Raw genomic sequence first — 14,899 nt, 5'->3', positions numbered from 1 at the left:
TTCCATCAATGTGTCAGTAAGGCCATATGGTGGACACAAAGCCTTGAGCTGACAACAGCGGACATGGGGAAAAGGGTTCCTTTTGCACAGGCGCTGGCAAATTGCCCCAGCACACAGCCTGACTTCTCACCCTGTGCACTGTAGACAATTTGTTTCTTGGTCTCTCCTAATTTGGGGGAGCAATGGGTCAGTTCAGAAGAAAACACAAGATTCCAACCTAAAATGCAAAGTATCTTCTGCCCATGGACCAGAGGGGCTGGCAGGGGAGGAGGAGAAGGACTTAAACTGCTTGGACACATTTTCATAACACCACCACCCAGATGACAGGGTAGGAGAGACAAGATTAAGCCTTAGGCTCACTTGTCCATCCATAGTAACTACCCCTGTAAGCAACATAAGAACGGCCATACTAGGTCAGACCAAAGCTCCATCTAGCTCAGTATCCTGTCTTCTGACAGTGGCCAATACCAGGTGCCCCAGAAGGAATGCAGAACAGCTGATCCATTCCCTGTCACTCATTCCCAGCTTCTGGCAAACAGAGGCTACGGACACCATCGCTGCCCATCCTGGCTAATAGCCATTAATGGACCTATCCTCCATGAATTTATCTAGTTCTCTTTTGAAACCTGTTATAGTCTTGGCCTTCACAACATCCATATATCTCCCCGAAGCAAGATTGTTCAGGGAGGTATGGGTGAGGGGAATGGAGGAGAAACTAAATCAAATTAGAAGGAAGTCTCATGTGGGTTGTACTTAGCCAGCCAGTCAAACCTCACACACACCACAGCCCCTTTGTGTGTACAGACTTCATCTTGCCTCAGTTATACAGCAAAACATTAATTAGAATAGATGTGCAGAACCAGAGCGATAATCACCTTGGAAGAGTTCTATAGCTCGTAACCCTACAATAGTCCCACAAACTTCATTTAGGGGATTTAACAGAGACAGTTTGTAAGACCTGTCTCTAAAGAGCTCATTCTCTGTGTCTATAGAAACTTACTCGTTTTTTATAGAAGCCTATTGTTTTCATACCGATTAAAGCCGGTCAGGCTTTTCCACAAGGGGAAACAAGGAACTACTGTCCTGTTTTTGTATTAGAAATACCCCACCCCCGTTTAAAACTTACCTCCTGGGTCAAATGACAGGAACCCATTTCACAGGTTTCCCATTCAAAAGAAAACCTGCACTCAATTCCAGGTGACCTTCCAGCAGGACAGGAACCGCCCAAGCCTGCCTGAGAACTAACAGACCCAGCCACCCCAACTGGAAACTCGCCGAGTTACCCAGGCAAAAGCGAGCGGGCAGCGCGCATCCGAATGTCATTACTCAGAGCGAGAAAAATGCAGCTCGCCCGAGCTTGGGACGGCACGAGTACAAATATAGGCAAATGAGCTCACATCCTGTCGGGATCCGGGCTACCGGGGCTGGCTCGGAACATCGCAGGGAAAACACCAGCCCGGCCCAGCAGCCCCTCGCTATGAAGCGCAGAGCCGCGCAGCACGGCTGGGGTCCATCCCCCACCCCCTCCAAGGAGCCCCCCTCCCCCAGCCACGCCACACAAAGCAACACCGCCTCCCCAGCGCCGCTCCAGCCAGCGGAGCAGAGCGGCTCGGCATCCAACCCCAACGCCTCCCCCAGGGGGCCCCGCGCTGCGCCCCCGGGGGCCCGGCCCCCAGCCCCGGGGAACCCCGCCCGGCGAGCCCCGCACTCACATCGCTTGCACAGCTCCAGACACAAAGCCATGGGAGACACAAAGGAGGGGCGGCGGCGGCGGCGGCTCTTCCCTCCGGCGGGGGGCGGCGGACGGGGGGATGGGGCGCTCTGCTCGCGGGCCGGGCGAGGCAGGACAAGGGCAGAGCCGCACGGGCCTCGCTCGCTCGCTACCTCCCTTTGCCTCGCCCCGCCGCCGCAGCTGTGCGCCGCCCCGGGGCGGGGCTTCGGGGTAGCCGGACTGGCCACGCCCCCGGGGGCCGGCGGGCGGCCGGGCGCGGAGAAATCACGGCGGATCCAGCTGGACTCCCGCACGTGCACACTGGGCAGCCCGGCCTGAGACCCCCCCCCCCTTCCCCATCGCTCTGCCCTGGGGCTGGGCTGCCAGTGGGAGTTTCGGGGGTGCCAGAACTGGGTGCTGGTCCATTGCTTGATGTGGCAACAAAGCCGCTGGGCTATAGGCTCCCCAAGCACAACCCCCCGCCCCCCCAAAGCACAGGCCCCCGGCATCCCCACGGAGGGATCAGCTGGTCCACAACTGTCTGGCTGCTAGATGGGGAACTGGGTTTGGGTGCTCATGATCCCATGGCCTGGGTGCCAGCAGCGTTGAATGGCGGGGGGGGGGGGGAGTGTCATAGATCCAGCAAAACCAAAACTAAAGAGGGAGCCAGGTGGCAGAGGGGCACACTTTGATCCATTATGATAGATTCCCCCTCTCCTTTTTTTCAGACCACATTCAGCACTGGCTGCTGGCAGGGGAAATCAGGGATTATGTCACTTCCCTTTCATCTGTATTTATTCCATGCATTACTGGGTCATTGAGAGGTTAATGACGCTGGCCTGGTCTTGCTGTAGGTACCACTGATATATTAACAAGGGGAGCCCTCCAGTATTACACACAAACAGCTGAGATCTTACAGAAGTTCATGAATTACCAGTACAACATTCTCGCCAACAGCAGAGCAATCCAGTGGTTAGGGCCCAAGCCTAGGACCCAGGAGATTTGTGTTTAAGTCCCTGCTCCACCACTGACTTCCTGTGTGACCTTGGGCAAGTCACTTAGCCTCTCTATGCTTCAGTTCCCCTCTGTAAAAAGGGGATAATAGCACTGCCTTGTCTCACAGGGATATTGTGAAATGCTTTGAGCACTGTACTAGATAAGAGCTAAGTATTGTTACCTACCTAATAGCAGCTCATCTTCCAGCTGCCTTCTGAACTGGGGAAAATAAATGGGCTCTGCAGACAGTGGCACCTCCCTTCGTTCTCATTTATAACAAAGGGGTCCAGTTCAAGACGTCTGCCAATCCCAGTGGTGCTTTATAGCATGGAGAAAGAGTTGATCTCCCAGGTTTAAACCATGTAGGGATTTGTAGGTTAAACCCGGCACCCCCTGGAAACATTGGCAGCCCATGCAGCTCCCAGAGCACTGGTGTCATATATTTCTGGTTTGAAATTCCACTTTATATGCGGGCAGTTGCATTTTGCATTAGCTACACATTCTGAATGATGTCAAGGTGTAACGTCAAGAGAGCACATTAGAATAATTTAGCCTCAAAGTAACAAAGGATGGATGACTGGGGTTAAGGTCCCTTCACGCAAGAAGAGGATGCATATGGCGAAGAGCACTCCTGGCTCCAGCTGACCCCTGGTGGTCTAGAAAGAAATAACCCAGGATCTGAACAAAGGATGCAAATGGAAGACACGCTCCTTCAGTCAATGGTAGTAAGCTTCTGCTCTCTCAGATGCTTCCCCAAACCTACTAACATTATCTCCATTTTATCCAGACTGAACTGTAACCAGCTAACCTTCTCCAAGCCCCAAGCTCATATAGACAGTGGATCATTTGTTCCACTGCACTGTCTGGGATAGGAGTGATAGAGACATAGAACAGCGTGTCATCAAGCATACTGAATACACTGCTGCCTGTATCTCCTCACTAACTCTCCCAATGTCCTTGTATACACATTGAACAGGAGGAATGACAAAACTGGCCATTCTGGCACCCCGCAGGGGTCACTGATGCCACAGGAGCAAATGCCCAACACTACCTTAAAACAGGAAAGAACCCAACCACTCAAGTAACTCCATCTATACTTGCTGGTGACTACAGGTATTGAGGGCAGGACAGACAAAGAGGGTGACAAACAGATATGTCAATAAAACCTCATGATTAGTGGTATCAAAGGCAGTAGACAGATTTAGAAAGGACAGCATGGACTCTTGATCATCCTCCATCGTTCAAGGAGATCACCAGCCAAATCCCTGCCCTTAATAGTTTACAGTCTAAGGCCCAGATCCTCAAATGTATTTAGGCTCCTAACTTCCACTGATTTCAATGGCTGTTAGGAGCCTAAATATGTTTCAGAATTGATCAAAGTGCAGGGCCAGCTCCAGCTTTTTTGCTGCCCCGAACGGCAAAGTGGGGAAAAAAAAAAAAAAAGATAAAGCCGACCAGTGGCACTTCAGCGGCAGTTTGGCGGTGGGTCCTTCACTTCCTGAAGGACCTGCTGCCGAATTGCCGCCAAAGACCTGGACGTGCCGGCCCTTTCCATTGGCCGCCCCAAGCACCTGCTTCCTTCGCTGGGGCCTGGAGCTGGACCTGCCAAAGTAGGTAAATGTAGACAAAGGAACAGGAGAAAGGGTGAGAAACAATTACTGTTTAATTAAATCCTATTAACCTCTTGATATTCCATCCAGTCCTTAAACTTTGCCCAAACAGGCTCTTCCCAAACTTTTTCACAATGTGGAACATATGTTAATAGACTGTCTTGTGGCCCCAACCCTTTCCATTCACTGGTCTCTCAGAGCATCTCCATGGCAACATTTGCTTACACGGAGCAGTCAGATTAGGGCAGTGTTTAATGGACGTTTAACACTTCAGGGCAGGAAGTCTTGTCCTTTGTGAATAATGTTAACCCTGGAAGCCAGTGTCTGTTTTTGCTCCCCCTCCCATATATTCTGTTATTCTTACCTGGGAACTCAGCAACATGTAACCAGCCGGCTCCCTGTGGATCACTGGCAAGTGCTCCATGAACCCCGGCTTGGGAACCTCTGGCCTTAATTAACTTACAGTTGACCCCAGATCTCATCCGCTTGGGCATACAGCACCTGGTTACATACATCTCACTCCACAGCCTGGCTGGGTTTGTGCCATGGTCTGTGGTGCAGGCAAATACACCCATACGTAAGAGAGCGAGGAGGGAGAGAAGTGGCATGGCATCTGCCTGAAACTGGAGCCCACGCTCATGAGAACTGAGGCACTTGCAAGGAGGCTCCGTGCAGTCTGGGGTGGGCAGAGGGAGAGTGTCACCGCTCTGCGTGCACACACTGACTGAGGTGTAGGACAGTCGTCACGACACACAAACTGGCCTGATGTTCAAGGCGTTCTGCAGCACATTTGAGATGGAAAAATGTGCAAAGGTGGCTTCCGAAAACAGCCCTTCCTTGGGGATTCAGTGGGGTGGACGGGGCGGGGAGGGGGCGGGGGGAGATCACTGCAAACAAAACTGGGAGTTTGGAGGAGAGATTCTGCCAAACAAAAATTGCCTTTTTCACCCTAGCTTCACAGCCGAGACGAATTGTCACAGAGCTGCCAGCCGGGCTCAGGCACACTGAGCTGACAGCTCCAGTGTGTGACAAAGAGCAGGGTGCCATGGTGACAACTTCCTCAGCACGACTCTTTGCCCAGAGAATCTCGCACACACACAAAAGGCTTTTTGGCTGAGGGGCCTCTTCCAAGCCCCCATTCTCCTCAAGCTGCTCCTTTCCCCACGGGTGGGGGAGGGGTTATATAATGCCAAGCTTTCTCAGCGTGAAGGGCTGAGTTCTGCTGGGGATGCCAGTCGAGTACAGCAAGATTTTCTCACTACTCTCCTCTTTGAGAGACGGGCACAGACTTTTGGGACTCGCTCAGACCTGCGTTTCCACTCGTGGCTTTTTGTGCAGGGCCAGATTCAGGTCACACTTGATGCTGGACATTGTGCTCACACTGGGGTCTGGATTCTGCTCACAGCTGTGGTGGTGTAAATCTAGAGCAGCTCCACTAAGAAGAATGGGGTTACTCCTGGGTTATGGTGGTGTAACTGAGAGCAGGGTCTGGCCTTTCAAGTTCAGACATAGAGGAAAGTCTTTCTCTAGAGGAGAGACAGACAGACAGGAAAGGAAAGGAAAATGGAAGTGGCTGGGTCTTTATGCTCACTGCTTCTCCCTCTCGTGCACCTCCATCTGAGGAGGCCTCAGTCATGGGGGGAGAATTTAGCTTAATTCTCATTTGTCTTCTCAGCACCTGTAGTCATGTGTGGACCTGGTTTTATGCCTTACATTAAACCCTCTGAGATGCAGCCCTGAAACATGGGGTTACAGTTAGGATTGCTGGAGTGGGAGGAGGGGAATCCATAAAACAAGCTTCCAGCCCTTCCAGGAACACAACAGCTGATCAGAATCAACCCATACATAAGCCTCGTCCACCCAGGAGCAGAACTGAACCAAGAAAAACCAAACAGCCCCTTTGGCAACAGACTCACTAACCACTGGAATCTGGGACTCCTGGAATGGAGAGTTCCGCCTCACCAGGGACCCAGTCTGGCCTCTAGCTGCTCCTGTCCTGGCTTTGCTGCAACTGCCCCTGAGAAATGAAAAATCTGTGTGCTGAGGCTGGTAGGATCCTAGCAGATGGGGAAGGTCTGTTTGATCATCAAGGTAATGCCCTTGCAAAACCAGGTGATTGTCTGACTACACCCATGCCACAGTCTGACCAGCATGGCCGCGCCTATGTTCCTAGGCCGTCATGTCAGTGACCATGGTTGTGTGAGCAGCAGCTCTGCCTTCAGGGGCGGTTCCAGGCACCAGCACGCCCAGCGCGTGCCTGGGGCGGCAAGCCACTGGGGGCGCTCTGCCGGTCGCCACGTGAGCGGCAGGCAGGCTGCCTTCAGCGGCTTGCCTGCGGAGGGTCCGCTGGTCCCGCGGCTTTGGCGGACCTCCCGCAGCGCCTGCGGGAGGTCCGCCAAAGCCGCGGGACCAGCGGACCCTCCGCCATGCTTGGGGCGGCAAAATGCCTAGAGCAGCTCCTGTCTGCCTTGACAAGCTTGTTTACAGGAGGTCTGGCCTGTCATGGGATTCTGGCCCCACAGGTAGTCTGGTTCCCTGGACTGCCCAGGCAGGGAGTGTGTGTACTGCTTGAATTACTTGCTGTTACAATAAGTCCTTGAGAGCGCTGATTTATTTATGACTCTGATTGCACTACTCTCTGCAGAGATGAGCAAACTGGCTTTTAAAGTGAAGAGAAATCAGAGAGTCCATTGGTAACTTCCCCCACTCGACTCAGACACTTCCTATTCAAGGCAGGCATTAGCGAGATAGGATCTGTACTTTGGACATGCTTTCTGATTTCCAGCAATGGAATCATTATTGATGCGCCTGAGCTAGTATCAAAAGCCAAACAGGAAGATGAGCCCAAAGGAGAACCCTGCCTGGGACCCAGCCACCCCTTTTCTGAGCTCTGCAGAGGCTCGGATCCAGACCTGACCCACACAACTTTGGATCTGAGTGTAATCCTAGCAGCTCCAGCATCTCACTATAGTTTGCCAAGGAAAACAAAGCACATGTCGATTCAATTGTTTCCTGCCTATGAGGCAGGTGCAGATCCTGGAAATGCAGAATGACCCCTGGTGGAAGGATTGTTACATACACAGGGCTCTGTCCGGCTTTTAAAATATCTAACTTGTTCTCCTTCTGAATCCTTATTGATACTCAGACAGTGACTCATCAGATGGAAAAAAGCAACAGGAAGGCACTGAAGCAAGAGAGAGAAACAGCCCAGCGGGAGACAGAGGACAGAGCAAGGGAGAGAAAAACACATGTATGCACGGGATAGACTCACAAAGAGTAATTCCCATTCAGCCTTATTACCCTGGGAGATGCATGCACTCAGCTCCTGCTGAATGAACTGGGAGGTACTCGCAGTACGATTGGACTCTGTGAACTTTAGCATTTCATAGCAGGCACATTTAGGTGCCTGTAAATGCAAAGTTCAATCATGGCAGTGCCATAGCAGCGAGGCCCCAAGGTGGAGACACAGAGATGGAAGTCGGGCACAACTCAGAGGAGGGCTGCACAGAAGTCAGTTGTGGCTCCCTGATACTGGCGGCCCAGTTCTCTTGGCTCCAGTGTATAGCAGAGCAGCACGGGGGCTGCTTTACACAATGCCAGCAGGCCATTGGCCCTGAAAGGCCTCTACGCAGTTGAGAAGAGGCAGAGTGCAATTGCGGTGAGCTCAGGTCCCTTCCCACATGACCCCTGCAGGAGGGAGTGGCATAGGAGCTGGTAGTACTGGCCCCACAGTAGCTGAGGTGATCCAGTTGCTTTCCAGCAGTGTAATGAGGCCAGATCACAAGAGAGAATCTGGCCCAGGGGGTCAGAGAGAAAGACCCATCTATCCAGAGCAGACAGAGGAATATGCATGCTGAGAGCAGAGGTAGAATTACATGAGGTAATTGCAGAAACCACAAACATGCCCATAAAGGGTGTGCGCAGCACCTTGGACCTGCCACCTCCCAAATAGTGCAGAATGGTGCAGGCGCAAGCAGCTCAGTGCTCACTGCTGTTAGAAGGGGAAAGGGAAGGCAGCTCGTACCACCATCTAGGAGACCAGTTCAAGGGACACGGCAGCAACATGGACCATAACGAGCTGGAACCAGGCCAGCCTGTGACCAGCAGCAGGGAGTGGTGAATAGCAGGCTCGGAATCCATCCCTGCTGGTATCTGCATTGGTCAGGAGGCAGCATGGCCTAGTGGTAGCAGTCAGGAAGAGATTGAGAGCAGCTCAACAGCACAGTGAGCTGCATCAAAGTGACACATAAGTGCAACTTATGTGTACTGCAACTGTGAGCCTGGCAAAAGAGCCATAAAGCCTACTCTGTCTCCAGGTGTGTCAGCCCTGGAGACCTCCTGGAGGCTCCATAAGAATGGCCACATTCACAACATTTCATCTAGCCCAGCATCCCATCCCTGACAGTAGCCAGTGCCAGATGCTTCAGAGGGAATGAACAGCACAGGGCAATTTATCCGTGATCCATCCCCTGTCATCCAATCCTAGCTTCTCACAGTTAGAGGCTTAGGGACATCTAGAGCATGGTGTTGTGTCCCTGACTGTCCTGGCTAACAGCCATTGATGGACCCACCCATCCTCTATGAACTTATCTCATTCCTTTTTGAACCCAGTATACTTTTGACCTTCACAACATCCCCTGGCAATGAGTTCCACAGGTTGACTGTGTGTTGTGTGAAGTACTTTCTTACATTTGTTTTAAACCTGCTGTCTAGTCATTTCATTGGGTGACCTCTAGGTCTAGTGCTATGTGAAGGGGTAAATATCACTTCCTTATTCACTTTCTCCACACTAGTCATGATTTTATAGACCTCTATCATATCCCACCCTGTCATCTCTTTTCTAAGCAGAACAGTCCCAGTCTTCTTAATTTCTCATCATATAGAAGGCCCTGGGATGTTATATCTACTGTTTGGGCCTCTGATCCCCCTGTGGCTTCCACTGTCCAGGGGCACCGGGCTCTCATAGTTATAGCATCTAACGTAAAGTGTCTCCAGCTACTTCATTTCCATCCTGTCTGCAATGCACACACAGCTGGGACAAACATGCAGTGCTGACCTGCCCCTTCTGTGGGCAGCTACTGTGCATGTTTCACTGATACTGTCTGTGCCTGGGGGTGCAATGCAGCGTCCCCTGTTGTCTGCAACCTGTTACCATTTGCAGGGCATTCTGTGTAAGATACACATTTTCTGCCCCCACTGCTCCAGGCCACGTACCAGCCAGGAACATACAGATTTCTCTGTGTCCCTTATACACCCACAGCATGGAACATAAATTGCTCTCTCTCTCTCTCTCTCTCTCTCTCACACACACACTCAAAACCTAATCCCTTTCTGCTGGTACGCCAGAGAAAGCTATTTCTGGAACATGAAATCTAGGTCAACAAGAAGAAGAAAATCTGAAGGGAAAAATAATTTCTCCCTTTGAAGGCTGGCATGGGTCAGCTCTGGTTGATATATGAGTAGTAATGGGGCTGCTATGGTCTCTGCTCCTGAGCTTCACTCTTTCACCTATGGCCTCTGAACTGTGCTCTCTGATGAGTTTGCACAGTACAGCTGCTTCTCAGTTTTGATTCCTCAAATGCGAGGGATTAGGGGGACCCCATTATTTACCCAGACAGGCCAGAAAGGGAAGATCCCTTAATTCTGCCTCCTGTCACCTCATGGATGCTTAGCAGGCCCCTACATAGCCCAGTGCTTCTGGAGCAGAGTCCCAAGCACAGACTGGTGGGATCACATCTTCATGCAGACCTGGGATGACCAGCAGTGGGTCCAGGAAGGAACTTTCACATGAAGAAAGCTACGTTTCTGGAGCTTCACGAGCAGCTTGTTCAGAGTCCCCAGCGTCATGACACACCCATAAGGGTGGCCTGGCCCATTCAGAAGCAGGTTGCTATAACAATCTCTGGAAGCTGATTACCCCAGACTGCTACAGATCCATTGCTAACCAGTTAGGTGCTGGAAAGTCGACTGTGGGTAAAGTGGTGGCGGAGGTTTCGGAGGCATTCAGGCATGTGATTTACCCAGAGGTGACCGGTATAATCAATATCCTTGAAGTAACTGCTGGTTTTGAGAGAATGGGGTTTCCAGGCTGTGCCAGGCCCATTGTTTGCGCTTCTCAAGGAGCACATACTCCACAAAGGGCACTACGTATTCCGTTAGTACGCAGGCTCTGGTGGACCACAGAGGACGATTTACAGACACCAGGATGGACTGTACTGGAAAAGTTCATGATGCCAGGGTTTCCCGCCAGTCGGGAGTCTACCTTCATGGACCAAGCCAGGACATTATTCCCACCAAATGATGTTGCCATAAATAGAATTACCTCACTGTTATTCTGTGAGACCCCTCCTTTTGGCTAGGCTTATGAAGCTGTAACCCAGAAGGCCTGGCAAAACCACTCTCAGTAGGTGTATTTGCCATAGCCCGTCAGTGGCTTTTACTCCTGTGGCAGGAAGACTGAAGGCATGTGTGTTTCCTTTTTGTCACAGGGCTGGGAGTTCTGAGAGCAGGCAGGTGGGAAGTTCCCTTTGTCCATGGTCTTTGTGCTGTTTCAGGTGTTTGATGAGATGGAGTCCGTGGAGCTGGGATCTCACCTTGTCAGGTAACTGTCAAAGAAAATCTTCCTCCACCCCCCGGACAGAAACATGCGGCAGCCCTCTCTGAACATGGCTCTCTCTGCTGTTCAGCAGAGGAATATTGGGCATGCAGTTGCCCAGCTTTGCTTCTAATGAGAGGGAACTAGGGCGGGGGATGAGAGGGAGCCCTTTGTTACAGCAAAGGATCCAGAATGGCTGTCGCAATTAGCTGAATAGCTTTCACCAGGGCTTTGTTCGTCTCATGCTTTGCAAGGCACAGAGATTCTGTTTGAGGCTAGATCAAGGGAAGCTCATCATCTGTGTTGCTGGCTGTGAAATGTGAACTAATTGCCATGTAATGTGCAACTGACACATGCATTTGCAGGAGGAACTGGAGTGGTACGGGTGATCAAAGGTGTGATGGCTGCCAAACCTCACCCCCACCCCCAACACACACACACACATAGACCCATGCACACACCTACCCAACAGGTGGAAAGCTGCAAGTACTCCGTGAAATCAGGAAGGAGGGAGAGCATGCGAGCTTTAATCAGCTGGGGACTGAGGCTCAGTGATGCTGTTTAATTTTAAAGCTTGGCTCCCCCACATCACTTATATTCCCTGATCTCTCTTTCCCAAATCACCCCCAATCACAGAACCAAGGGCCTCGAGCCAGAGGTGTGAGTGCATGGGCGTCTTCATAGCCATCCCTGATACAGCTCTGCTGATGTACACAACACTTCACAGCACGTCCATACAGGCAGGAGGCCTGCTTCTCCTCCCACCTACACTGGTGCAAAGCAGGACCATTCCTGGACTCATATCAGTGTCACAGTGGCCCAAGTGAGAGGAGATTTAGGCTCACTCAGACAGTCTAACTCAGCCCAGCAGCGTACACAGATGACAGGTAAGGCTCAGCATGGCATATAGACACTGTGCCTGATTCTGAATCCTACACACTAGTCTTAGGCACTGATTTAAATCGATACAACCAGGTTAAGAGGAACCTGTCCAAGGCTCTAGGTGCCTCTGCCAGCAGACATAGAAACAAAGCCAATTAATCCAGGGGACCCAGTGCAAGCCCTACCACTGGGAAGCACCACTGTAATGCCCCCCAGATGTCAGTGGAGTTAGTCCTGATATACAGCAGCGCTGAGACCAGCGTCAGGCTCAGTCTGGGGCAGGAGATGGGTGCTGACGGGTTTGAAAGAGGAGAGGCAGCAGGCTGGGCTCACAGGGAGCGGCAGCTCCAGGCATACAGGGGGGCATGAGAGAAGGTGGGAAGCTGAGAAGGCGATAACGTAAGGGGAGCAATCAGGAGAGAGGATGCAGAGACAAGCAGGCCGGGGGAGGGGTGCAGGCCGGAGTGGAGATGTGCAGAGCCTGGAAGGGGAGCATGCGGTGTGGGAAGCCAAGCAGCCCCATAACCTTCCTCTGTTTATCCCACCATCCCGCTATCCCCCCATCCCTGTTATCTCTTCCAGAGCCCTGTCTCACCCTGATCGGTATTGCCAGTAATCTCTCTGGAGCAGGGACTGTGTCATTACTTGCTAGGGGAAGTGCTGCATGCAGCTGTGGAGCAATAGACAAGCAAAGAAGAGAAGCAGGAAAGGGTCTGTGCACACATCTCCCTGGGCTAGTGGGCCTGGCGGCAGCCAACCTCACCCATCACCGATGTTACTAGGCTGCCCTTCAAGTTCCTCATTAACAGAAGGGATTGTTGCCGGCTCTCTGTGTTACCATAGTTTGGAATATGTTAATGGAGGGGTCTGGCATTGCTGGATGTTCTTAGTGTTACTACAGGATCCAGGGGCTGGAATTACTGTATGCTCCTGCATGGTCCCAGCACTACTGTAGGTTCCTGGCAATATTGCAGTCTTCTGGTGCTCCTGCATGCTACAGGACCCTGGCTGGCATGACTGCAGGCCTCGGGGATTACCACGTCCCAAGTGCCAGTGCTAAGCCCTCTGGTTATTTCAGGCTCTTGATCCTGCTGTACATGGTCAGGTGCTGTTAGCATCTAGGAATTTCATCCCCTATCCTCTGTTCTCAAAACTCTTTCTTGCATGCCAAGATCATGTGCTGTGGCCACCACTTGGGAGGACCAGAATTAGCATCCCAGCACAGCCTACTCTCTCCTTTCTGCAAGGCCGAGCAGTGGATGTTGTTATTTCCCACTGCTAAAGCGACAAGCCAAATCTAGAAACTGAAAAGCCACAAAATCCGGAGCTTCTGTCTGCAGACAATGCCACTGTCTGCCATCCCAAAAATCACGACGCACCGTGAACTTTGAAAGGCAATGGAGAATGACAACAGCAAGTGTGCTGGGGCTGGGTGGCAAAGGAACCATTCAGATCCAAACCAACCGTGCTCTCCAGTTACCCAGGAACAGCTGAGAGGCACAACTGAGATGCCATCGCATCAAGGGATTTAAAGATATACACACACTTTTGGGTGTTCCAAAGGAAGTTGAGATAAAGGTACCAAACTAACCCCTACCACCCCCAAACCCCTTGCAAACTAAAACTTGACATTGCTACACACACATGTGTGGCTACAGCCTACCTCTGTGGCCATGCCGTCTTGAGGAGTGCTCGTCATAAGCTAAAAGCGTCAAGATCAGTTACAATTGGAATGGGAGACCTCCTAACTATACCTAGCAGCTGGTGGTCTGTCATGCAGTAAGCATCCTTCCCACAGCACTGAATGAATCATCATTCCCCAGCGTGGTGCTGGTGGGACTGACTGAAAGGAGGCTGCCTTTTGGACAAGATGTAAAACTGATGTCCTGGTCACTTCCACCCGCCTTGGTAGGACGCTCATCACCCCAGAATCGAAGAGCACTCGTAATCATTAAACATGCCATTATACTTTTTTGCAAGACTGCTATTCCTGCTGATCTGGCCCAATTCCAACTTGGCTCATAGCATTCCACCTACCTAAATTCCCACTGTGTTTTCAACTGCCTAGAATGTTTCTCACTTCTTGCCCTACATTACTGGTTTCAGTATTCTTCACTTCCTGTCCTAAATTGTCCCAAAGAGTTGCTGTGCAGTTTTAACGGTTGCTGGGTATCACCTCAGAGGTGGCTGCCTTTCAGTGATAAGTGAAGCCATTCCTGTATGTAAAATATACCAAGCCCTTTGGGAGGAAAATTGCCATCTAAGTGCAACACAGTCTGAGCATCACAGTCACCTCCTGTGGACTGCCCGACAACAGAACCATTATTATTACAATCTTCCTGGAATACCTGAGAATTACCTTTTGCTAATCACATCCCAGATCAGAAATATGTCAGGTCTCTCACATATGCCAGAGTAATGGAGCTACTCCTGATTTACCCCAAATATACTAATAATTATAGAGACGGGTCTGTCTGGAACCAATAATGCTGCATCCAAGAGCAGTAAAGATGAGCAGAGGAATCTAGATCTGAACATATTATTATTTGCTAAGTGACGATGATGAGCCAAATTCGCGGGCTAATGGGATTCTGAAGTTTGGGTTGCTTCATTGTTGCCTTGAAGTTTGGAGTTAGATCTGGCTCCCATCTGACCCCAGATTCAGGGATGTTTGGATCTGGGGCTTTGGTTCCAGCCCATCACTAGTGTATAATACCTAAAATAATTCTGAGTATGAAGCAGGTCTATAGGCAAAGTACACCACAGACATGAAGGAACTGGTGCCTGTTCAGCCAGTAGATAAATTCCCTGCTGTCTGGTGGTTAAAGTGACTTTGAAAGAGGACTAACAAGCCTCAAAGGTACAAAAGGCCCTAACTTCCATTGATCTGGGCCTAAGCTATCACCAGCCACTCCCACCTCTCTTCCTCTAATCTTTCACCTGCTTCTCTGCCTCTTCACTCTGCCAGCTCCCCACAGCTTGAGATATGTAAAATATTCACAACAAACTCGGAAGTTTGCCTGCATTTAGTCTACTAGACTCATAGAATTTAAGGCCTGAAGGGACCAATATGATCATTTAATTCTAGTCTGACCTTCAGCACAT

At 51.0% G+C, this 14,899-nt stretch overlaps 1 protein-coding gene across 1 annotated transcript in view; it reads right to left on the bottom strand.

Moving 5' to 3' along the window:
- DLGAP4 (DLG associated protein 4) overlaps positions 1–1,861 on the bottom strand; it is a 64,841-nt gene extending 62,980 nt beyond the window's left edge. The window contains exon 1 of the mRNA XM_044985232.1: positions 1,713–1,861. Within this exon, the coding sequence (XP_044841167.1) occupies positions 1,713–1,743 (31 nt within the window). The 5' untranslated portion in view covers positions 1,744–1,861. The remainder of the gene's footprint in view (positions 1–1,712) is intronic.
- Positions 1,862–14,899: the final 13,038 nt, after the last annotated feature.

This window comes from Mauremys mutica, chromosome 13 (assembly GCF_020497125.1).
Source record: "Mauremys mutica isolate MM-2020 ecotype Southern chromosome 13, ASM2049712v1, whole genome shotgun sequence".
NCBI classification, from domain to species: Eukaryota; Metazoa; Chordata; order Testudines; family Geoemydidae; genus Mauremys; species Mauremys mutica.
The sequence above is the reverse complement of the archived record's forward strand: the minus strand, read 5'-3'. Positions and strand labels throughout refer to the sequence as shown.